The 23,394-nt window shown below is 45.1% G+C and overlaps 1 protein-coding gene and 1 long non-coding RNA gene across 8 annotated transcripts in view; one reads left to right on the top strand and one right to left on the bottom strand.

Moving 5' to 3' along the window:
• Nucleotides 1-12,723, bottom strand: part of SLAIN2 (SLAIN motif family member 2) — a 64,485-nt gene extending 51,762 nt beyond the window's left edge. Inside the window, exon 1 of one of the 2 annotated variants that reach the window (XM_050947704.1) lies at nt 12,308-12,723. In XM_050947704.1, the coding sequence (XP_050803661.1) occupies nt 12,308-12,672 (365 nt within the window). In that variant the 5' untranslated portion in view covers nt 12,673-12,723. The remainder of the gene's footprint in view (nt 1-12,307) is intronic. The other variant, XM_050947705.1, reaches the window with a different exon arrangement.
• Nucleotides 12,724-12,825: 102 nt separating this feature from the next.
• Nucleotides 12,826-20,601, top strand: LOC127048377 (uncharacterized). Of its 6 annotated transcripts, none has more exons than XR_007773607.1 (4): nt 12,826-12,991; nt 13,856-14,709; nt 15,401-17,981; nt 19,132-20,601. It is a non-coding gene; the product is annotated as an uncharacterized LOC127048377 (long non-coding RNA). The 6 variants fall into 6 exon arrangements; XR_007773611.1 differs by lacking the exon at nt 12,826-12,991 and having other exon boundaries at nt 13,084-14,709; nt 15,401-16,631; nt 17,921-17,981; XR_007773609.1 differs by lacking the exon at nt 12,826-12,991 and adding an exon at nt 13,084-13,730.
• The last annotated feature ends 2,793 nt before the right edge of the window (nt 20,602-23,394 follow it).

Below are 23,394 nucleotides of genomic sequence, written 5' to 3' on the forward strand. Positions count from 1 at the left end.
TCCATTATCTTGCTCAGGATCGATGTCAGATTGACAGGCCTATAACTACCCAGGTCATCATGTTTTACCTTTTTTAAATATTGGCACGACATTAGCTTTCTTCCAGTTATCTGGAACTTTCCTGGTGTTCTGAGACTTATTGAAAAATTGACATTAATGGTCCAGCTAGCTGCTTACCCACATATTTTACAACTCCCGGATGCTAATTATCTAAACCTGCTGATTTAAAAATGTCTAACTTCAGTAGCTGCTATTTAACATCCTCCTGAAGTATCATTGGAATGGAAAGAGTTTTATCATATGATATAACTATATGATCTGTTTTTCCTCCGAAATACTTCTGGAGAAGCTACTAAGCTACTTCTAGGAATGGAACTGGCATTATCAATTGGGGAACTGTGGCAACTGCAAAAGTTCATAGACTTTAAGGTCAGAAGGAACCATTATGATCATCTAGTCTGACCTCCTGCACAAAGCAGGCCACACAATCTCACCCATCCACTTCTATAACAAACCGCTAACCTATGTCTGAGTTCCTGAAGTCCTCAAATTGTGGTTTGAAGACCTCAAGCTGCAGAGAATCCTCCACCAAGTGACCCATGCCCTATGCTGCAGAGGAAGGTGAAAAATCTCCAGGGCCTCTGCCAATCTGCCCTGACCCCAATTCCTTCCTGACCCCAAATATGGCGATCAGTTAAACCCTGAGCACGTGGGCAAGACTCACCAGCCAGCACCCAGGAAAGAATTCTCTGTAGTAACTCAGATCCCATCCCATCTAACATTCCATCACAGACCACTGGGCATACTTACCTGCTGATAATCAAAGATCAATCGCCAAATTAATTGCCAGAATTAGGCTATCCCATCTGACCATCCCTTCCATAAACTTATCAAGCTTAGTCTTAAAGCCAGATATGTCTTTTGCCCCCACTACTTCCCTTGGAAGGCTGTTCCAGAACTTCACTCCTCTAATGGTTAGAAATCTTCATCTAATTTCAAGTCTAAACTTCCTAGTGTCCAGTTTATACCCATTTGTTCTTGTGTCCACACTGGTACTAAGCTTAAATAATTCCTCTTCCTCCCTAATATTTATCCCTCTGATATATTTATAAAGAGCAATCATATCCCCCCTCAACCTTCTTTTGATTAGGCTAAACAATCTCATTGAGATTCCTTTCATAAAACAGGTTATCCATTCCTCGGATCATCTTAGTAGCCCGTCTCTGAACCTGTTCCAGTTCGAATTCAGCCTTCTTAAACATGGGAGACTAGAACTGCACACAGCATTCCAGATGAAGTCTCACCAGTGCCTTGTAGAACGGTACTAACACCTCCTTATCTCCGCTGGAAATACCTCGCCTGATGCATCCTAAAACCGCATTAGCTTTTTTACCGGCCATATCACATTGACAGCTCATAGTCATCCTGTGATTAACCAATACTCCGAGGCCCTTCTCCTCCTCTGTTACTTCCAACTGATGTGTCCCCAATTTATAACTAAAATTCTTGTTATTAATCCCTAAATGCATGACCTTGCACTTTTCACTATTAAATTTCATCCTATTACTATTACTCCAGTTTACAAGGTCATCCAGATCTTCCTGTATGATATCCTAGTCCTTCTCTGTGTTAGCAATACCTCCTAGCTGTTTGTCATCCACAAACTTTATTACCACATTCCCGCTTTTTGTGCTAAGGTCAGTAATAAAAAGGTTAAATAAGATTGGCCCCAAAACCAACCCCTGAGGAACTCCACTAGTAACCTCCTTCCAGCCTGACAGTTCACCTTTCAGAATGACCCACTGTAGTCTCCCCTTTAACCAGTTCCTTATCCACCTTTCAATTTTCATATTGATCCCCATCTTTTCCAATTTAACTAATAATTCCCCATGTGGAACCGTGTCAAATGCCTCACTGAAATCGAGGTAAATTAGACCCACTGCGTTTCCTTTGTCTAAAAAAATCTGTTACCTTCTCAAAGAAGGAGATCAGGTTGGTTTGGTATGATCTTCCTTTTGTAAAACCATGTTGTATTTTGTCCCCATTACCATTGACCTCAATGTCCTTAACTACTTTCTCCATCAAAATTTTTTCAAAGACCTTACATACTACAGATGTCAAACTAACAGGCCTAGTTACTCGGATCACTTTTTTCCCCCCTTTCTTAAAAATAGGAACTATGTTAGCAATTCTCCAGTCGTACGGTACAACCCCTGAGTTTACTGATTCATTAAAAATTCTTGCTAATGTGCTTGCAATTTCATGTGCCACTTCCTTTACTATTCCTGGATGAAGATTATCTGGGCCCTCTGGATTTTGTCCCATTAAACTGGTCGAGTTTGGCTTCGACCTTGGATGTGGTAATATCTACCTCCATATCTTCATTCCCATTTGTCATCCTACCATTATCCCTAAGCTCCTCATTAGCCTTATTAAAGACTGAGGCAAAGTATTTATTTAGATACTGGGTCATGCCTAGATTATCCTTAACCTCCATTCCATCCTCAGTGTTTAGCGGTCCCACTTCTTTCTTTGTTTTCTTCTTATTTATATGGCTATAAAACCTTTTACTATTGGTTTTAATTCCCTTTGCAAGGTCCAACTCTAAATGGCTTTTAGCCTTTCTCACTTTATCCCTACATGTTCTGACCTCAATAAGGTAGCTTTCCTTGCTAATCCCGCCCATCTTCCACTCCTTGTAGGCTTTCTGCTTTTTCTTAATCACCTCTCTGAGATGCTTGCTCATCCAGCTTGGTCTACAACTCCTGCCTATGATTTTTTCCCCCTTTCTTGGGATGTAGGCTCCTGATAGTTTCTGCAGCTTTTACTTGAAGTAATTCCAGGCCTCCTCTGCCTTTAGATCCCCAAATTCTTCAGTCCAATCCACTTCCCTAACTAATTTCCTTAATTCTTTAAAGTTAGCCCTTTTGAAATCAAAAACCCTAGTCCCAGGTCTATTTTTGTTTATCCTTCCATCTAGTTTGAACTGAATTAGCTCATGATCACTCGAACCTAGGTTGTCCCCTACAACCATTTCTTCTATGAGGTCCTCACTACCCACTAAAACCAAATCTAAATTGGCATCCCCTCTTGTTGGTTCTTCAACTACCTGGTGAAGAAATCCATCTGCTATCACAACCAGAAAAATCTGAGCCCTATTACTGTTACTAGCACTTGTCCTCCAGTCTATATCTGGGAAGTTAAAGTCTCCCATGATCACACAATTCCCATTCGTGTTTACTTCATTAAAAACATTGAAGAGGTCTCTATCCATATCGAAATCAGATCCCGGTGGTCTGTAGTACACCCCAAGCACTATCTCAGGGGAGGCTCTAGTAGCTTTCTTCCCCAGTGTGATTTTTGCCCAGACTGTCTTATCCATTCCATCACTTCTTATTTCTTTACAGTTAACCTCATCATTGACACACAATGCTACTCCACCACCTTTGCCTTTATTTCTGTCTTTCCTAAACAGCACATAGCCTTCAATATCTGTACTCCTGTCATGACTACTTTTCTGCCATGTTTCTGTTATCCCTATAATATCCAGTTTCACTTCCTGCACCAGTAAGTAGCTCCAGTTCCTCCATTTTGTTACCTAGGCTCCTCGCATTAGTGTACAGACATCTTAATATTTGCCGTTTGGCTTCACTGACATTCTTTACAACCTACTGTAGATCAAACTCAATACAGTCTACAATGAAAGGCTCCATAACTGCATGTTCAAGTGCATGCACAAACACCTCAGCACTATGCCTGAAGACCCATCAATTACCTACCGTAATGGAAAAAACCCTTCTGTTACTGTAGAAAGCATCTACACTATGCATTACAGAGCACAGCTGCAGCGCTATAGCTGTGCCACTGTAGCACCTGTAGTGTAGACATGGCCTAAGTAACAAAAATAAAAGCTGGAATTAAGATCTGATGGAAGCAAGCAGCATCATAAAGTTTCTACTACTTGCCTGATGTCTCTTCCTAGCTTCATGTCAGGCTGAAACTAGAATGAACTTTTGCAGGACAGGGAGCAGGTCTCACACCCTGCGCCAGGGGTTCTCAAACTGTGGGTCTGGACCTCAAAGTTTGTAGCCACTCCATTTTAATAGGCTTGCCAGGGCTGCTGTTGCTGTGGCCCACGGCCAAAGCTCAAGCCCCCGTCCCAAAGCCTAAGCCTGAGGGCTTCAGCCCTGGGCAGCGGGATTCAGGCTTTGATTCAGCACTGGGCAGTGGGGCTCAGGTTACAGGCCCCCTTCTTGGAGCTGAAGCCTTTGGACTTCAGCCCTGGCCCCCCTGCCCTAGACGGTGGGGCTCGAGCTTTCCCTCCTCCCCTCGCCTGGAGTGGCAGGGCTTGGACAGGTTCAGGCTTCAGTTAGGGTGACCAAGTGTCAAGTTTTCAACCAGAACACCAGGTCAAAAAGGGACCCTGGCGGCTCCGGTCAGCACCGTCAACCAAACCGTTACAGGTCCAGTAGGTGGTGCTGTGGCGCTAAGGCAGGCTAGTCCCTATCTGTCCTGAGGCACGGCGCTGTGCCCCGGAAGAGGCCAGCAGGTCCGGCTCTTAGGCCAGGGGTTGAGGCACAGAGCTCTGCATGCTGCCCCCACCCGAGCACAAGCTCTGCAGTCCCATTCGCCAGTTCCCAACCAATGGGAGCTGCGGGGCACTGTCTGTGGGTGATAGCAGCGCACACCAAGCCTCCTGTCCCTCCCTCTCCCCCTGCCTACTAGCACCAGACCCGGTGGCCGCTTCCAGCGTGCACACAACGTGATGTCTGGACAGGCAGGGAATTTGCCTTAGCCCCGTTGACTGGGAGAGGCACGAGGTAAGCCCGCACCCCAACCCTCTGCCCCAGCCTTCAGTCCCCCCAAACCTGGAGCCCCCTCCTGCACCCCAAAGCCCTCATCCCTGGCTCTACCCCAGAGCCCTCACCCCCACTTGCACCCCAACCCCCTGCCCCAGCCCAAAGTCCCCTCCTGCATTCTGAACCCCTCATCTCTAGCCCATCCCAGAACCCTCACCCCTTCCTGTACCCCAACCCACAGCCCCCTCCCACACTTTGAATTCCTCAGCCCCACCCTCCAGCCTGTAGCCCCCTCCTGCCCCGAAACCCCAGAGTCCATACCCCCTCTCACACCTCAGACACCTGCCTCAACCTGTAGCCCCCCCATTCCAAATCCCTTGGCCCCACCACCCAGCCTGGAGACCCCTCCTGCGCTCCAAGCCCCTCATCCCCAGTTCCACCCCAGAGCCCGCACCCCCAGCTGGAGCCCTCACTCCCTCTCACACCCCAAGCCCCTGCCCCAGCCCAAGCCCAGTGAAAGTGAGTGTGTTGGGGTGGCTGGAGGGGAGAGCAAGCCACTGAGGGAGGCTGAATGTATTGGGCAGGGCCAGCACACCAGAAGAGGGCCTCACCCTCCCTGATTTAACTAATCTCGTTATCTCTAGTCGGATTCTTGCCTGCATATTTATATCTGCCTCTGGAAATTTCCACCACATGCATCTGATGAAGTGGGTATTCACCCACGAAAGCTTATGCTCCATTACGTCTGTTAGTCTATAAGGTGCTGCAGGACACACTGTCACTTTTTACAGATCCAGACTAACATGACTATGCCTCTGAAACTGACAGCACAACATCCAGAAGATGTCAAACAGGCTGAAACACTGGATTGGATTGAGACACAAATCAGGAGTGAAGGTAGATTTGCAAATCACTGGAATAAAATTGACAGTTGACAGTCTGAACAGATAAAATAATCCACACAAAGGTTGCAGAGTGAGAAGAGAAAGACGTCGAAAATGGAGCATTGAGTAACTTCCATGAAGAGTGGAAGAGAAGAGGAGGATCCGCTGAGAAATACTGAAGAAAAGGTCAGAAAAATAGAAGAATCAGGAGAGGACAGTATTGTGAAAGCCAACTGAGGACAAGATTTAGAAGAGGTGAGCACAATAAATGGTATCAAAAGCTGCAGGGAGATCAAGTACTGGCAGTTCAAGTTCTATGTAGTAAAATAAAACCTATGGGAGGGAACATGCTCTAGGCAGAATATGAAGTAACAATCCCATGAGAACTCTATTTTAGTTATGAAAATAAATCTAAGCATGTCAGTTTACTCAAGTGTACTGATAGAAAAAAAAACAGCTGGGAAACATCTATTGAAGTTGTAGCAGAAACTGAAGTTTACCAGAAATAGAGTTGCATATTTAAAAAGTCTTTTGTAGATGTCAATAAGTCAGTAGTACTTCTGAATGTAATGTTTTAAGAAACCCACAAATGTTACCTGATTATTGCAGAAAAAGCAGGTGAAATCAATATTTTTCCCATAAAGAAAAAGCTATGAAAGGTTACCATGAATTTATTTAAATACAGGTATGGGCTCCTCAAGGAGATCACCTGCTTAACTACTGGTCTAGAAAGAAAACTCTAAATATACACAAAAAAGAATGAGAACCAATGCAAGCTGACCTAACAGTGCTCAAACTGTATAGGAGTGTGAAATGCATATTAAGAATTCTATAATTAAGGCAACAGGGAAAAATTCCATTTAAAAATTCCATTATGGACTGGGCAGCACATTGATGATTTAATGATATATAAACATCCAAAGCATTTAGATACTATATGATTGGTGCAGCTGAAGAACTTAAAGAGAAAAACAGGAAATTGCTTTTACTCAAGATTCTTGCTACAGTCTCCACACATTTATTTTACTCCTAACAAAGTTACAATATTTAGTTAAGAAGCTGCAAGCCCCATGTAATATAGTTACTTGGTGGTACTACTCCTTTAATCTGGAAAACTGAAAGCAACTGTTGTACTCCTCTAATACCAGCTGTCACAAGTACTTCTTCCTACTTTATTACAACTATGGTTTGATTAGCTATTATCTGAATTTGAAAAAAAAAATCCCTCTGAAATAGATACTTCTATGTCAAGGCAAGTTCAGGTTCCTTTAGTGTACCACATATAATCTGATAAACAGCAGTTTGTCTTTTAATAGGTCACAATGCAGAAACTGTGAAAATAAGAGAATTTAACAATGGGTTCGAGATCATACTGGTATAATTAGATTTTAGCAACTGAATGGATAGCACTATTAGGCATTGAACTGGTTTACAGTCTTATGTCTCAAAGATTCTATTTGATCCCTAAGGAAACTGGGGCTCTGTATCCCAGTGAAGTTGTCCAACCTGCTTTTCATGATTCATTCTGACACCAATTTTAAATTTCCAAATTGTAAAGCTAGTGCCAAAGGGATCTTAGGCCATACAGATTGGAATGTCATAATTATAGAGAAGATATCCAAGTATTTGTCTTCTACATCAGATCCAAGTATAGCAGTAACCTAATTGACTAATAAGAAGGGTGACTTCACTGACTGGACATGAACTGCTAGAAACAGATCCTGCCTTAATCCAAATGACTACAGATTGGCAAAGTGCATTATACGACCTTTCTACACGAGAGGGCTCTCCCACTGGCATAATTAAACCACCTCCAACAAGCTATAAAAACATAAGAACGGCCATACTGGGTCAGACCTAAGGTCCATCTAGCCCAGTATCCGATCTTCCAACAGTGGCCAATGCCAGATGCCCCAGAGGGAATAAACAGAACAGGTAATCATCAAGTGATTCATCCCATTGTCCATTCGCAGCTTCTGGCAAACAGAGGCAAGGGACACCATCCCTGCCCATCCTGGCTAATAGCCATTGATGGACCTATCCTCCATGAACTTATCTAGTTCTTTTTTGAACCGATGCAGAGCATCTCCCACCAACATAGCGCAGTCCACACCAGTGCTTTTCTCGGTAAAATTTGTCGGCAAGGGGTGTCCCTTACTCCTGACCGACAAAAGTGGTAATGTAGACATAGCCTAAGCACACTAACCTCATGCACATTACTTGGTCCCTGTAGGCCCTGCTGATGTGCTTTAACACAATGCTGTTTGAAACAATATTATGTTAAAGCAAACTAGGGAACCACTAGTGCACACCAGCAGGGTCTACAAAGGCCAATTAATGCACGACACATTTGTGTGCTTTAGAAGGCAGACATCCCCCACACCTCCCCGAGCACATTACCCTATCCTGTAAACAAGCCCTGACCCACTCAAAAACTGTGAGACTACAATTAACGTAAGTGTATCCTCAACTCAATTCAAGCGTACTAAATTAACCTAGCGTATCATCTTCCAGGTATATGATCAGTGCACCAGACCATGCTTTGTACACTTTATTGAGGTATTCCAAATCAATGGCAGGACTTTCAGTGAAGTGCGGGCATGTTCTCTGAGTATCCATAAAACAGCTCAGGCACAAGGAGCACTCTCAGGACTACTCTTGACTGAGTGTACCTGTAGCTAAGTAGGGGATCTCACTTAAATTTTTCATCTAGTTAGTGTTTGTAATCACAGACTCTAATCATAGAAAAAAAAACACCGGTAGATGCATTTGCAGGCTAGTGCTACCTTAGGTGCCACTGGTGCATTGAGCCCACACCAGTCATGCTATTCTAGTTGCAGCTTTGCCTCATGTCCATGCTTGAGCTGTACTACTCCGCTGCAGTTGCACTGCTCCCTGAGTACCTAGCCCCACAGTTCCTGACACTGCTCCCCGAAGCAGTGGCTTATGGGAGACTTCAAAAGGACTCCTATGAGCACAGTACAATTCCCATGATTCCGTATGAAAACTCCCATAAATCTCCACGTATCAGTGCTATTTCCAAGTCCTTTTCTCAAAATAAAGACCAGGATGAACACTCAGCAAGAAAGGTCTCTTTTGGAACAGAAGGATTAGAGCTCTGATTATTGCATAAGAGACAGGCAATTGCCTTGTGGAAGCTAGTTACTCTAAATTATACAGAATGGTACTTCTGTTAAATTAAGGTTAAGACAGCTTTCTGTTTAAAGCTCAACTTTTCTAAGAGCTCTAAAAATCAGTATGGTTTCTCAGATTGCCCTGAAATTGTGTGTGCCTCATGAGGGATCAGGTTTGGTCAGTGATCCAAATTTGGGGCCATTTGAAGAAAGGATTCCTGAAATACACCCCCCACTCCAAAAAAACGACAAAAAAAAAAACAGTTTAACTTAATAGTCACATATTCTGGCAACAAATTTTTTTTAATCACAAATGGGGATCAAAGCAGGGTTGAGATCCTCACACCTGGAGCTCAAACAGTTGATAGTTACCAAGCTAGAGTGCATGCCATCCAACAGACCACTGAGGAAGATCAAATTACTAATTATTAGCCAAAGACTTTATCTGTTTGGAGCAGTAGCCTTTGAAGTGCTTGGTGGTATGCCAACTGCATTACACTAAGCATGTGCAGACAGAGGAGTTAACAGGACTGTTAGTCTTCAATGTTCCACACCAGCTGGCTGAGCTCAACAGACTAAGCAGTACCTTTTAACCTTATACACCCAACCAATGTCAGTTTGAGTCCTACTATGGGCAGAAATCTGGAAAAGATCAGAAGGCATATTGCTAAAATCTGGTCGCGGTTTTTGGTTTTTTTTTTTATTTTGGGGGGATGCAATCAAAGTATTCTTGTAAAAAACATTAGACATGCAAATGTTTGCTGGCGGGGCAGGACATTTTAGAGGGTGAAGGAAGGAAAATGGGTTGAGGGGTTTGAGGATGCAGCGAGGGATTGAGGGAACGGATTAAATGGGGATGGATGATCAGGGAGGTGATGTATATGTGGAAGGAGGACAGGTGGAGAATATGGCAGGTCACTCGTTTGCCCTACATTCTATCCATGTGTGCATGCCCAAGGATCTAAAATGTCTGAGCCTCTCCCCCTACTTGTGTGCAAGCACCAGGACCTGAGGGGGCCTAAGCCTCTCTTCTCTACCCTTCTCATGAGCTGGGGGTGGGGCCTGCCTTTCTGGGCAGGTCTAAGCCCCACTCCCTACTGCCCCCCCACCACCACCACCACCAATGGAGCTGGGATCCTGGATCTCTTGTATTTCTAAAGGCATCTGAACCCCTCTCTACACCCTCACCATATGAGACAGGATCTGGGAAACCCCTGCCTCTTTGGGTGGGGAACTTGGAACAAGCATGCTCAGAGCAAGCATCAAGAACACACTGTTGACACTGGGATGAGGAGTAGAGAAAAGACATGCATGATGCATACACACCCTAACAGCATTGGGTGGGTGGGGGGAGAACCCCCCACTAAAAGGAATGAAGCAGTTCACATATCACAAGCTATTGTTTCAGGCTGTATTCATCTCCATCCATGGCTAGTAGGTGAAACCCTGGTTTGGGGAGGCTAGCCTCCAACCCCACCCCTTCTGCCCGAGGCCTTGCCCTTTCTGCACCCACCTGAGCCCAGCGCACCTCACACACACACACACACGCTGCTGGCCCCTGCCCCAGGCTAGTGCCCCCAGCTGCCCTCACAGTGCTGAAGAGCCAGGCAGCGTGGTCCCAGCCCCGGAGCATCAGAGAGCCGGACAGCATAGCCCTAACTCCCAAGGCTCCAGAGTGCCAGAGAGCCCGGCAGCGTGGCCCCAGCCCCAGATCACCAGAGAGCCAGGAAGCACAGTCCTGCCCTCCCTGGGCTGCACCCAACCCCCAGCCAGCTGCCCCATCCCCAAAGGCGCATCCCCCAGCCAAGCTGCCAGCCTCAGCGCTGGGCAGGATGGCAAGTGGTGGGCCAGAGTCACTCTGGTCAGGAGCACTGGGTAGACAGCGTGGCCGGAGCAGACCCAGGAGATGCACAGAAGCCCCCAGCCTGCCTGCCCCAGGGAACAGCAGGCAGGATGGGACCTAGAGGTGGAGCATGAGTGGGGGGAACGTCAGGCTGTTTGGAAAGGAAGAGCCTCCCTGTGCCTATGATACCCGTGGCCATGTCTCCTTTGGATGTTCTCTTTCAGCTGAGAACATCTCACTGAGATGAATTGTTAACTTAAAAGCTCTCTGAGCCTGCTATAGGCTGCTGATATGTTCTGGCTGTAAACTAATAGCTTAATGGGACAAGAAGAGGAGGATGAGTTGGAAGTGTTGACAGGTGGGGGAAGAGGTACATGTTGCAAAGAATGGAGGGGAGAGACACCAATCTTCTCTCACAAGCTTAATATTACTGATTTCAGCAAAACTCAAACTTCTGAAAACTAAAAAGCACACAGAGTTAAGATAAATGCTTGTGCAACCTTAGCTAGGCCCCCTGTGAGCGATGCTCCAACACACCCATTACACATTCTTGCACTCCATTGATAGAATACCATACTTGTAAAAGGATATGAATTGGGTGTTTACATTTTACAAACCCTTCTCACTTCCACATAGGATACTACCTAAATGTATACTTTTGTCTACCCATCATTAAATCCACAGACTGCTTTCACATCCCATCTCACAACTGACAGTACCCATGATAAGACCACTGCAGTGCCTGCTTTGACACAGACTACACAATTTTGTACTGAAATGACGCAAACTAGAACCTCAAGACATACATGCACCTCCTTCCTTTGATCACACTCGTGAGTGGATTCAGACCCAGTTCTCTTCATATCACAATCACAGTGCTTTGACACACTTCAAATTAATTCCCCAGTCTCCTCATATCAAAACAGATTTCTAACAACCTGCTGCACCTACTGCCTTCACCACTCAGTACAGCGACACCTAAAACAGAAAATGATTGGAGAGCATGCAAGTAATTCCTGTTTGCTACTCCCAGCTCCAGGCAGAGTTAGACTGCATAAGCATTTACCTTAACTCTGTATTTCCTGATTTTCCCTGAGATTTGCTAAACTGAATGTTCTGGAAGGGCACAAGTTATCGCCACGCAACCTTAACTCTATGCTGGAGCTGAACTCTAGTATCCTGTGAGATCGGAGTGTCCCACAGCTCAGGTTCCCCACCCAAGCCTATAAGTCTACAGAGCAGTGAAGCACACCCACAGCCCATTTTTCCATGGCTAAATAGAGGTGTACACAGCCCCTGCTAAGAGACTCACTTGGGATTCACCAGGCAGTTTTAAAGTCTGTCCCTGAGAGCAGAGAGTTTTCTACATGTCACTGACTCAAAGAGAGTAAGTCTCTCCGCTCTAGCCTCAGAGGGCGAGGCTGCCTTCAGACCGTCGGGGAAAACGACGCCTACGTTAGCCCCTGTTTAATAAACAAATGGCCCCTCTCAGCTCCCTGCACCTCGTCCCTGAGCAGCGCTGGATCCAGGGAGGGCTGCTCCCAACAGCGCGCTCCAGTCCCCGGGAGCTGGAGAGCCCGGACCCCCGACCCCCGGATGCCCAGCATTTGGCTGCACAGCGACCAGGGCCGCCCCCTATCCGCTCACCAGCCTGTCTCGTCCTCCTCGCAGCTGGCCAAGCGCTCCAGCTCGTCGGGCCTCAGAGGCTCCACTTCGTCCAGGAAGCTGCCCCCTTCCCCGGCCGCTGCGGCCGCCGACCCGGCTCGCGTCTCCTCGGCGGGCGGCTGACGGGCCCCGGCCCTGGGGCTAAGGCAGCGGCTCTCCAGTGCCAGCGGCAGGTCCCCCCGCGGGGAAGGGGTGGCGGCGCCGCTGCCGCTGGGGAGGCGCTTGGGGCTGGCGGGGGGCCCGGAGCGGCTGCGGAGCTGCTCGTTCTGCTTCTCCAGCTTCTTCACCAGCTCCTGCAGCTTCCGCACCTCCGCGTCCGCGTTCACGTTGGAGTTAATGTCCTCCATGGCGGCGGCGGGGCCCTCCGCCCGGCCGCCGGCTCGCTCCCGCGCGGGGCTGGCTGCCTCAGGGGCCGGTCACGTCTCCGGGATGAAGGGAAGCAACCAGGGCCCCTCTACATGGCCGGGCCTGGAGGAGGCGCCGCCGCCGTGACTGCGCCGGGGCTGGGCCCGGACTAGAGTGGAGCCGCCGCCTCGTCAGCTGCGCCGGCAGCCCACGGTGGGAGGGAGACACACACATCCGGCCAACGGCGCCATCTTGCCCGGCGCCCCGCCCCCAGGCGGACCTCAGGCGCGCGCCGGGCATCCGGCCGGGTCCGGGACCGAGGTATCCAGGGGGCGGGGCTTGGGCGGGAGCGAGGCTCGCGTCCCCGGAAGTGTAGCGTAGAGAAGGGGCTAGTGATGTGGGAGGGGGCGGCACAATGGTGGGGGCTGAGTTCACGGCGGGGCGCTGGCCGGTAGTCGCCGCTCCCGCTGCCCCCGAGCGGGGCTGACAGCCGCCTGCGGAGCCTTGGGCAGTGGAGCCGGGATCCCGAGGCAACGGCCCCCGGATGCGCTCCGATTTCTGCAGCTGTCAGAGGCCGGGTCCGCCGGCAGCCGATGGGGGAGGGGGTGATAAATCACCCTGTTCCCCAGGAATGGCCGTTCCTGCGGCACCTCATTAGTGCCCCCATCCCTTCGCTGGCGCGGCTGCCTCCCTGCGCAGCGGTTCTGCCTGCCCCCGTGGGGGCCTGCTGCCAGGGGTGGCGTCGCAGCAGCGAGGATCTAGTTCAAAGAGCAACTGACCCGTTTTAAAACTAACAAGACTGGCTTGAGCCCCCACCCAGAATTGTTGGGATCACACAGTACTTGCCACCTTCCCCAAAGCACTGAGGTTGTGTAGAAAACAAATCTTTATTAAAAGAAAAAGAAAAGTGTATTGGTGTAAATAAGTAAAATATGCACTGGAGGTAACTTTGGCAGTAGTCTGTGTAACTCAGTTCCACACCCAAGGCTGCGAATGTTCCCTTTACCACCCATTGTTTCCCTGTCCCCATCTACTAAACTATACTCATCATTTGGCGTCAGTGAGTAGCATTATCCCATCACGCGAACATGCACTGTGGCATGGTACCCTTCCAGTGCTTTCGGAAATGCTTCCTTGTCCCATCCTGAGGCTCCACTAATTAAATCATCTTTTATCTTTATTTAGGACAAAACTATCCAGCTTTGCTGACAATAAAACCACCCCAACAAGAGGCATAGAGCATTTTGTGGCAAACTTAGATTGACAAAGTATCAACACAGACACTCTTCTTGGTTATGCTGTTGTAAATGGCTCCCACTGCGTCCCACAATGCCCAGCCTGACTGCTCTGGTCAGCAGTTTGAACTGTGCTGCCCTGCACCCAGATAGACAGGCATCTGCCCCTCCCTCTTTAAAGGACTGGGAATTTTTGAAATTCCACTTTGTTTGCTCAGTGTGGACAGCTAATGTTGCATCTTTCCAGCTGACCATGGCAGTTCCATGCTGCAAAAGCTCTCCCTCCTGGAGCACACCAGAGTTGTTCAATCTGCTGCGTCTGTAGGGAGAGGAGACTGTGCAGTCCCAGCTCCACTCAAAGGGTAGGAACTTTGATACCTATAGTCAAAGTTCTTGTGGCATGATGGATAAGGGCTACAAATAGGATATGCATCAGTGCTGTGCGATGATCAAGGAGCTAAGGCAGGTGTACCAGAAGGCAGAGGAGTTAAACCATTGTTCTGGTGCTGTGCCAAAGACCTGCCATTTCTGTTAGGACCTGGACACCATCCTCGGTGGTGACCCTACCCTATCTCCATTGGCAAGAGCCCCATAAATACTTCAGCAGGGCTGGAGATAGTGGCCAGCGGACTCAACCTCAAAGACGAAGTGGTGGAAGAAGAAGTAGGTTGAAGGATGAGATGGGACAGACAACTGGTTCATCTGGTACTGTGATGAGCCAGGATTTCTTCTCAATGGTAGAGGGTTTGAGCCAGTCCTAGCGCTCTGTCTGTGACGCGCATGATGCAGGAAAGGGGACCTCTGGTAAGTGAACATGAGTTGATGCTGCTTGATTACATGAGGTAGAGCTGTCCTTTGCTTTGTTACATGCTAGAAGTGGGTTAAGAGATAGAAATGTACAAAGACTATCTGAGTCTGCATCTGTTTTCCATGCCCCTGTGCAGGTACACAGTGGACAAGGACAGTGTGTTAATGCAATGAGAATCCTCCAGAGAGATATCTAGGAAACTTTCCTGGAGCTACTCGCTCGTCCTCTGCCAAAGGTTCCTTGGCAAAGCTGGTTTGTTCCTTCCGCCACTGCAGGAAACTTTCCCACACTAATCAGCAATCACTTGTGCAGGGAACAAAATGTCATACAGGCAAGCAGCATAGGGACCTGCTCTGAAGCCACACGCATGTAGAAGATGCACCCTTTCATCCTTACTCACCCTCAGGAGTGAGATATTGGCTTCAATGACCCCGCCTGTGGAAAATGGTGGCAGAATTTACAATATTGTCCCTAGATGCTTGCACTGATTCCCTTAAAAAAATCCACCATGACCCTTTGCTCCATCTTCAAACCCTCTCCCTGCCTCCTGGCCAAACTCACCGTGTTTAGAGCATTTGCTTAACTGTATGCTTGCCCAAGGACAGTGAGAAAGGGGTATTTTATGATTAGATGTGGTGAGTGTACTAACAATCATGCTTCTGTTTATTGTTTCTTGTGCTTCTGCAGATGTGAGAACCCCCTACACACCAGCAGAGCACCTCCACCAGCTAAGGAAGCTACTGAGGAGGAGCAAGGAGGACATGTTTTGGGAGGTGCTCCAATCCTCTGTTGCCACAGAGCAAGAACAAAGGGCATGGAGAGAGTCAGCTAATGAAGATTTAAAAATAGACAGGCAGGAGAGGAAGGAGAGCCAGGAGTAAATTTTAGTGGTCCAGGAGCAGATGATAAAAGTGATGGAGGAGCAAACAGAGATGCTGCAGTCCCTGATCACAGCTTCCAAATGTTAGCTGGAGTTACACACAGCTATGAGAGCCTCCATCAGGAGAGTGCCCTTCAGTGTCATATCCCTTTCAACCAAGCATTTTCTTTGTGTTTATTGCTATTTAATAAAAAAATACTCTGTGAAAGATAATCAATCTTTATCTCCTACACACGGGTGGTTGCTGCTGGAATTAATACACAGTGGCAATTGGCAGATTTGCAGACTACTGTAGTAAGATGAGGCCCTGAGACATAAACCCTTGGTATCAGAGGCCTGGTATGAGGCATGAGGCCTGAACTGAAGGAATTGTCAAGACGTTGCTAAAGCAAAGTTAGGCTGTGAGCCAGAAGCAGGCACTGCTCACAGAAATTGGCAAGAGCATATACACATGTAAGCACTAATAAGATTAACGTATGCCAGGACAGTACCCAGCCTAAAAACAGTATAAAAGGACAATATGATGAATAGACAATATGAAAGGACAATACGATGAATAGACTGTATGATGGATAGACTTATTTGTTCGAACCGATCTGCACTAGGAGAAAGGCAACACCCTAATGCATAGAGGGGCTGTCCCTCAGTGCGTTCAATGACCTGTTTGTGTCTGTGTATAAGAATGCAGCCCTGCGTGGATGTCTTTGTCTGGCCTAGGGGGCAGTGGAGAGTCCTGCCACTAACTGAGCCAGTCCATTGTCAGGGTGCACATATTCATAGTATGTCCTGTAGAGTCTGCGGGAAACTATTACTGTGCTTCGTTTGACAATAAACCTGGCCGGGTGCCTTTGTACCTTATTAGAATCTGTGGTCACTGGGTGGTTCGCTCGAGATCTGCTATGGCAGCTATCTGCGCAGAGCTGGGACAACACACAAGGAGAACACACACGCATGCATCTGACTGTTATCAACACTGAACAGAGTAGAGCACCACGTCGGTAGCATCTAATGATATTGGTGACCCTGACGGCTGTTCTGGTGAGTAAGCAAGCTGTCCACTGTAGGAATCGCGATCTAACATGACAGGCAACCATGAGCTAGGGAACCCACTTAACCCCTCCCTGCAAATCTCCATAGAGTTTAAAAAATATAATGGGGAAGAAACATATAATGTAATTTGTGAGGCTAGGGAAGAGACTGTAGTCTTAAAATGTAAAATATTGCAAATGATAACCATGACTGTTAAATGGTTAATACAGCATGCCACAAAATTGGCAGAGCACGTAACGGTAAGAAAGAAAGAGTTAAAAGAGTCAAAAGAAGCTACAAAGCCCTGGAATGCCTTCCCCCGCCCGCCCTTGCAGGGTGGCAAGCAGCCCAGAGATAACAGTCATAGAAACAGAATAAAACATTGGAAACAGCTGCAAGGAACCTACAAAAACTGCATGTGTTGTCTTCTTTTATAAATATCTGTGGTCAACAGCAGGCTTCAGGTAGCTACCCTGGGGGACAGAAGTGGAAAAAGGTGGCCCTAGTAAAATTAAAAGATGAAGCGGGGTCCACTGCAGTGCAGCTACTACCTTATGATAAAAGCCAGGTTCTGGTACAACCTAAACCAGGACCTAGACAGGTGCCTGTCAGAATGGGACAAGTAAGTGCACAGATGGAAAAAGTAGCACACAATACTTTCACTGAATTGGTAAGTCAGATGAAGCAAAAAATGGAACAGTTCACAGTGCACATTAGGAGACAGGAGCTGCGACTCGATCGCAGGGGAGTGAATAAAAAAGAATTTCAAAACCAAAAACCAAAATTAACCAGTTTAACACCTAGAATTGATGCATTAACACATGGAGTTGCCCAAAAACAGTTAACTGCAGCACAAAAGGGCACTCCTGCCATCCATTTGGCATGCACACAAAAGCAACAGACACTGGGGGAACAAATTCAGGTTTTACAAGAGCAGGTAACTACCCACACTCTCCTCTCAAAGCCAGGATAAAAACCAGGGGCACAGTTCCCAAATGTGCAGGTTCCCAGCTGCTTTGACCCACAGAACCACACTCCGCGCTCATATCTAAAAATATAACAACCTTTCTCAAATATTTGTACATACCGGTTAAGTTTTTTCCTTCATATGCTTCCTCAGTTTGCTAAACTCGCTGCTGCCGCCCATACTTTCAAATACGTTGATAGAGTTAATCTCTCTTGGCTCAGGTCTCACTATCTTCCTAGGTTGCTCTTCACCCCACCCTCATTTCCCCTGCCTCTCCTCACTTCGGGTCTCTCTCTTTTGTTTTAAAAATTAAAAGTTATAGTTTTTACAGAAACCTCCAAAAGATAAAGCAATTGAAAACAGAACAAAACGAGAAACAAAAAGAAAACAAGGTAAAAACTTTACTTTAAATAAATCCAGTAAATTAATTATTTTAACGCTTCAGGAATGCAACAGCTGGAATTATTCCTAACTAGGGGCAGCTCTAGGTATTTTGCCGCCCCAAGCACGGTAAGCAGGTTGCCTTCGATGGCTTGCCTGTGGGAAGTCCCCGGTCCCGCGGATTCGGCGGCACGCCTGCGGGAGGTCCACCGAAGCCGCAGGACTAGCGGACCCTCCGCAGGCATGCAACCAGCAGAGCGCCCCCCGCGGCTTGCAGCCCCAAGCACACACTTGGCATGCTGGCGCCTGGAGCCGCCCCTGTTTCTAACTTTCTTTAAGATATGGTTGCCAAGCAAGAGCAATGCACACTCTGCTTCTAATCCTAACTACTCACTAATATTTGAAACATGAGCTTTTCTAATTTCCATATAGCAGAGTTTTAAAATAATGTTAAATATAAAGTAAAGCAAAATTCCTTGTTACCAAATTAATACAATACATTTGATAAATATTAATATATTATCGATTTTTGTTAAAAAATTTAATAAGATAACTTGTTTATTCAAGTGTTTACCCCTTTTTATTTTTTTATTTGTGTTTGTCTTATTTTGTATAGTTATGAATAGAATTCTGTTGCCATTTGTTTTTAATTGTAAGTTTGTCCTGTATGTCGTGTGTTGTCTTGTGTTGTCTGTTCTGTGTCACGTGACTATTTTTAAAATTCTTTTTATTTTGTTGCAACAAAAATCAATTTTATACTCTTTTTAAAATATATGTATATGTGGTACCACACTATTTTAAGATCACGGTTGGAGTATAATCATAGTATTATTAGCACCAATTCTTTGTGCAAAGTTCAAAAAGGTTTCATTTACAAATATATGTACATATATTTTGCCTCAACAAATAATGCAATTGCAAACAAAAAGAATTATCTTTTATCAATCACATTTTTGTTTTGTTTTTTACTTTTTTTTAATTTGTCATTCAAAGAAAAAATGTAAGGGGAAACCTCAACATTAAGATTAAGCTAATATTAACAAAATGTCAATTTCTTGTTTGGGCTTTTTATAAACTTTTGAATATAATTATAACAATGTCATAACCAAAATGTTTTAAAATAACAATTTATGCATAAAGCTAACCAAACAATTTCAACAGGTTTCCACGTTTTCAACAGATTTCCACCTTTGGCTCCCAGACATAACAAAGCATCATGAAAGTTTAATTCCCTCAAAGTTTTGCATGGAACTGTATTTAAAATGTATTTTGGTTTAATTTTATAGTTAGTTTAATTTTATACACTTTTCTTATGTTATGTTAATGAAAAGCAGTGGTTGTTAAAGTTTGTGCTTCTTAACAGTTAACAAGAGTGAACTTGGTATCACAAGCAAAGTACACCTCTACCTTGATATAATGCTGTCCTCAGGAGCCAAAAAATGTTACCGTGTTATAGATGAAACTGCGTTATATCGAACTTGATTTGATCTGCTGGAGCGTACAGCCCTGTCCACCCCCCAGAATGCTGCTTTGCCGCGTTATATCCGAATTTGTGTTATAACAGGTGGCATTATATCGGGGTAGAAGTGTAACTCTAAAAAGCTTGTTAAAATTATGTTACTAATCCTTTTGCTGAAACAAAGTGTTCAGCAAAGGAAAGAAATACACCTTCTCATGGAAGATTGTGTGCATCTATTTTAGCCGTTATGCATTACATTTAGTATAAAATATTAGTAATGCACCTCGAGTGAAAATGAATGTCTGTACTACAATTGCAAACGTATAGCTTGTGTATAAAAGACTTGGTCCCTATTACATTGTAAACACTAAATTAATCTGTGTATTACATTTGGGCTACTAGAAACAAGAGAAATGTAAAAATGAACAAACAAAAACTTTATTATATTAACTAACTTAAGAACAAAGACACCAGAAGATATCACACCACAAAGACACCAGAGATATCTGTATACAGTTAAGAAACCCCCATGCATCAAGAAAAGAAAAATGAAGTGCTTTATAAATAAGAGACTGGTCAAATACACCTCTATCTACCATATATGGACAATTAATTTAACAATCAGCTAAAAACCCTTAGCTGGACCAGGATAAACTGCCATTTAATTTCAACTTGTTTACTGTGTAAAAACAACTGTATTATTGCTGCACTACTGTATTATCATTGTACTATTGCTGTAATGTACTATTGCTGTACAACATTTACAATGTGCATAACCTTGCTAAACTGTTTAACCAACACACAGGTAAAAATCAACAAATGAATGGCAGCAAACAACATGAAGGCAAGGAAAAAACAAATTGGTAAAGAAATTAAGTTACACAGTAACTACAATTGGGTAAACAAATTCCGTGTTAGTACCCGTCATAATTTGGATTATTGACACTGCATCCTAACTAAGACACATGTTATTCAAAACAATCTGGCTCTATGTCTGGATACCAATACTACACAGCAATATTTGATAAATTGGTTACTGTCTGTCATAATATAATTCCCAATTCTGAACCTTAGCGTCCAAAATATGGGTACTAGCATGAATTCCCCTAAGCTTAATTACCAGCTTAGATCCTGTAGTGCTGCCACCAATCAGGACTTAGAGTGCCTGATAAACTCTGGTCTCCACCAAAACCTTCCCTGGGGACCCCAAGACCTAAATTCCTTGAATCTCACAACAAAGGGGAATAAACCATTTCCCTTCCCCCTCCTTTCTTCCTCCCAGCTCCTTTCCGCCCTGGGTACACTAGGAGATCACCGTGATTCAAACTCCTTGAATCACCACACAGAGAGGAATGATACCTTCCCCCCTCCTCTTTTCCCTTCACCCAGAGGCAATCCAGATTCAAACTTCGTGAATCTAAAACAAAGGGGAAATTCACTTTTCCCTTCTCCCCCCTGCTCTCTTTCCCTTCTCCCCACCAATTCCCTGGCGTACACAGACTCAGTTCCTTTGAGACTTAACTAGGAGAAAATAATCAGACAGGTCTTAAAGCAAAGCAATTAATAAAAAGAAATAAAAAAGGTAAACGTTTATCTCTGCAATTTAGATGGTAAAAAGTTACAGGGTCTGTCAGCTTACAGAAACTAGAAAGAAGCCTCTCCCCTAGCAAAATACAATTTAAAATACTTCTGGCAAACTACACATTTGCAAATAAAGGAAAACAAATAAAAAGACTATACCGCCTTTCTACCTTTGTACTCACAAAATTGGAATAGAAGATTAGAGAGCCTGTAGATACGTGTGGTCACTCTCAGAGCCCAGAGAGAACAAAGCAAAACCCAAAGAACACAAACAAAGGCTTCCCTCCACCGAGATTTGAAAGTATCTTGTCTCCTGATTGGTCCCCTGGTCGGGTGTTTGGTTCCCTGTTTGTTAAACCTTTACAGGTAAAAGAGACATTAACCCTTAACTATCTGTTTATGACACTGTCCATTCAGAAAGTTATCTTGAAAACAACATCCATAAAAACAGCTGGATCTACATCAACTACTGGTGTATCATGGGGCAATGCAATCCATGTAACAGAGAAGCTAGACATTCCTGTTTCCTGCCCAGCAAAGCTTACCAGAGGGTGACAACCAGCAGTAAGGGTGACCCATAACATGAATGCACAGTACTGGGTAGTAACTAATTACAAGACATTTATACATATAAAGGTCTCATTTGTACTGTCACTACTCCAAATGTCTGTTTTACTTCTCATATACATAATACTGTGGAACACACTATAGCAATCCCAGTATTTCAAAACACTCAGATTACTACTAATGATAATACAGGTGATAACTGCAATTGCCCTCATAGGAGTGTGTTTCTATCTGTGTCACCAAAGTAAAAGGGTCAGAGTACAACACCAGACTGGAAAAACATGGTTATGCTTGGACATAAGGTGGTGTCATATGTACACATACTTACCATACACATATACCCATATACACTACAAATATATATGCCATAGCCATATTATTCATATATATTATTTGGGAGTGCCTCTAAGGCTCAATCATAATACTACATTCCTCAGTCATGGCCCGGGCCCAACATTCCCAGGTCATCATAAGGGACAAAAAAATAATTGGATAATAAAATCTGTCTACCAGTCATATGAGGGAATGTGCAGACTAAGGACAGATGAGGCATGAATGTATGGATGGTGAAATAAGGTGACCACATAACAGTGTTTAGCCCACTGGGTTATCTTCAGTCCATGCATTATGCTTTTCCGGGACGATGGGTAAACATCCTCCCCATAAACAAGACAAAAAGTGGGGGAACATAGTAAGATGGGGCCCTGAAACATAAACCCTTGGTATCAGAGGCCTGGTATGAGGCCTGAACTGAAGGAATGGTCAGGATGTTGCTAAATGACCACAACAGTAGAGAACAGTGCAGGATACATCCTTTCAGGCACAGATGGCTGGTGCATAGTAAACAAGGGCCACTGAAAAATGGCATGAAAGAGTCAGAAACCCATGGAATGATAGGACAGAAAAAACTGCATCATGGGACATTGAGTCCGTACCCATGATGCTGTGATCCACTCCACCTTCCCATAACTCCTAGCTGCAGAAGGTGGTGAGTTGTGCAGTGGGTTAGCTATCACAGTGCTCTGCTCTCTATCTGATTGGCAAAGGTGTAATACCAGAAGTCCCCATTTTCAGGTTCTTGTTCAGTTTAAAGAGTACAAAATTATAGGTCATTCTTGCTCTTTAAAGACCTGATTCAGAGCCCATAAAAGTCAACAGGAGTCTTTTCACTGCGTTTGGATTAGGCCCCAAGATTACTGATTTCAGTGAGGCTCTGCATGGGAACAGAGGTCCAAACTCATATCGTCTGTTGCAAAATCAGGGCCTAACACAGTAAAAAGAGGGTTTTCTCTAAAAATTCCATTGTATCCTCCATCCTTTGAATGAACTCATCTACTAAAGTCTTGATCCTGAAATTTGATCTGCACAGGTGTACCCTTGTGCCTATGCACAGCCCAATTAACTTCACTGGCGCTCTGCAAGGGCAGAGATCCATGTGGCTCCACAGAAACTGAAGCTTTTGACTATAGGCTCTTCAAGGCAGGAACCATGTCTCCATATGTGTTTCTTCAGTGCTAATACAATTAGAACCCAGTCCCGACTAAGGCCTCTGTACCAAACTACAATACAAACTTTAATAACATATTTCTAATTTGTAATATATATCTTTGACAATAGTAGGAGGAGATGGAAGACCACAGAAATAAGAAGCTAGAAAAGAGGAGAAAGTCAAGAGAAGAAACCAACGGGAACAAGATACAGGAAACGGAGAAGAGACTATCAGGAGAGGAATCAAAGCTAAGGAAAGAGAGGACTGAGTGTTTCAAGTTGCTCAATCATCTCTCTCCAGCACATGAAGGAGTGGCACTGACAGGCCT

This window comes from Gopherus flavomarginatus, chromosome 3, assembly GCF_025201925.1.
Source record: "Gopherus flavomarginatus isolate rGopFla2 chromosome 3, rGopFla2.mat.asm, whole genome shotgun sequence".
Taxonomy (NCBI): Eukaryota; Metazoa; Chordata; order Testudines; family Testudinidae; genus Gopherus; species Gopherus flavomarginatus.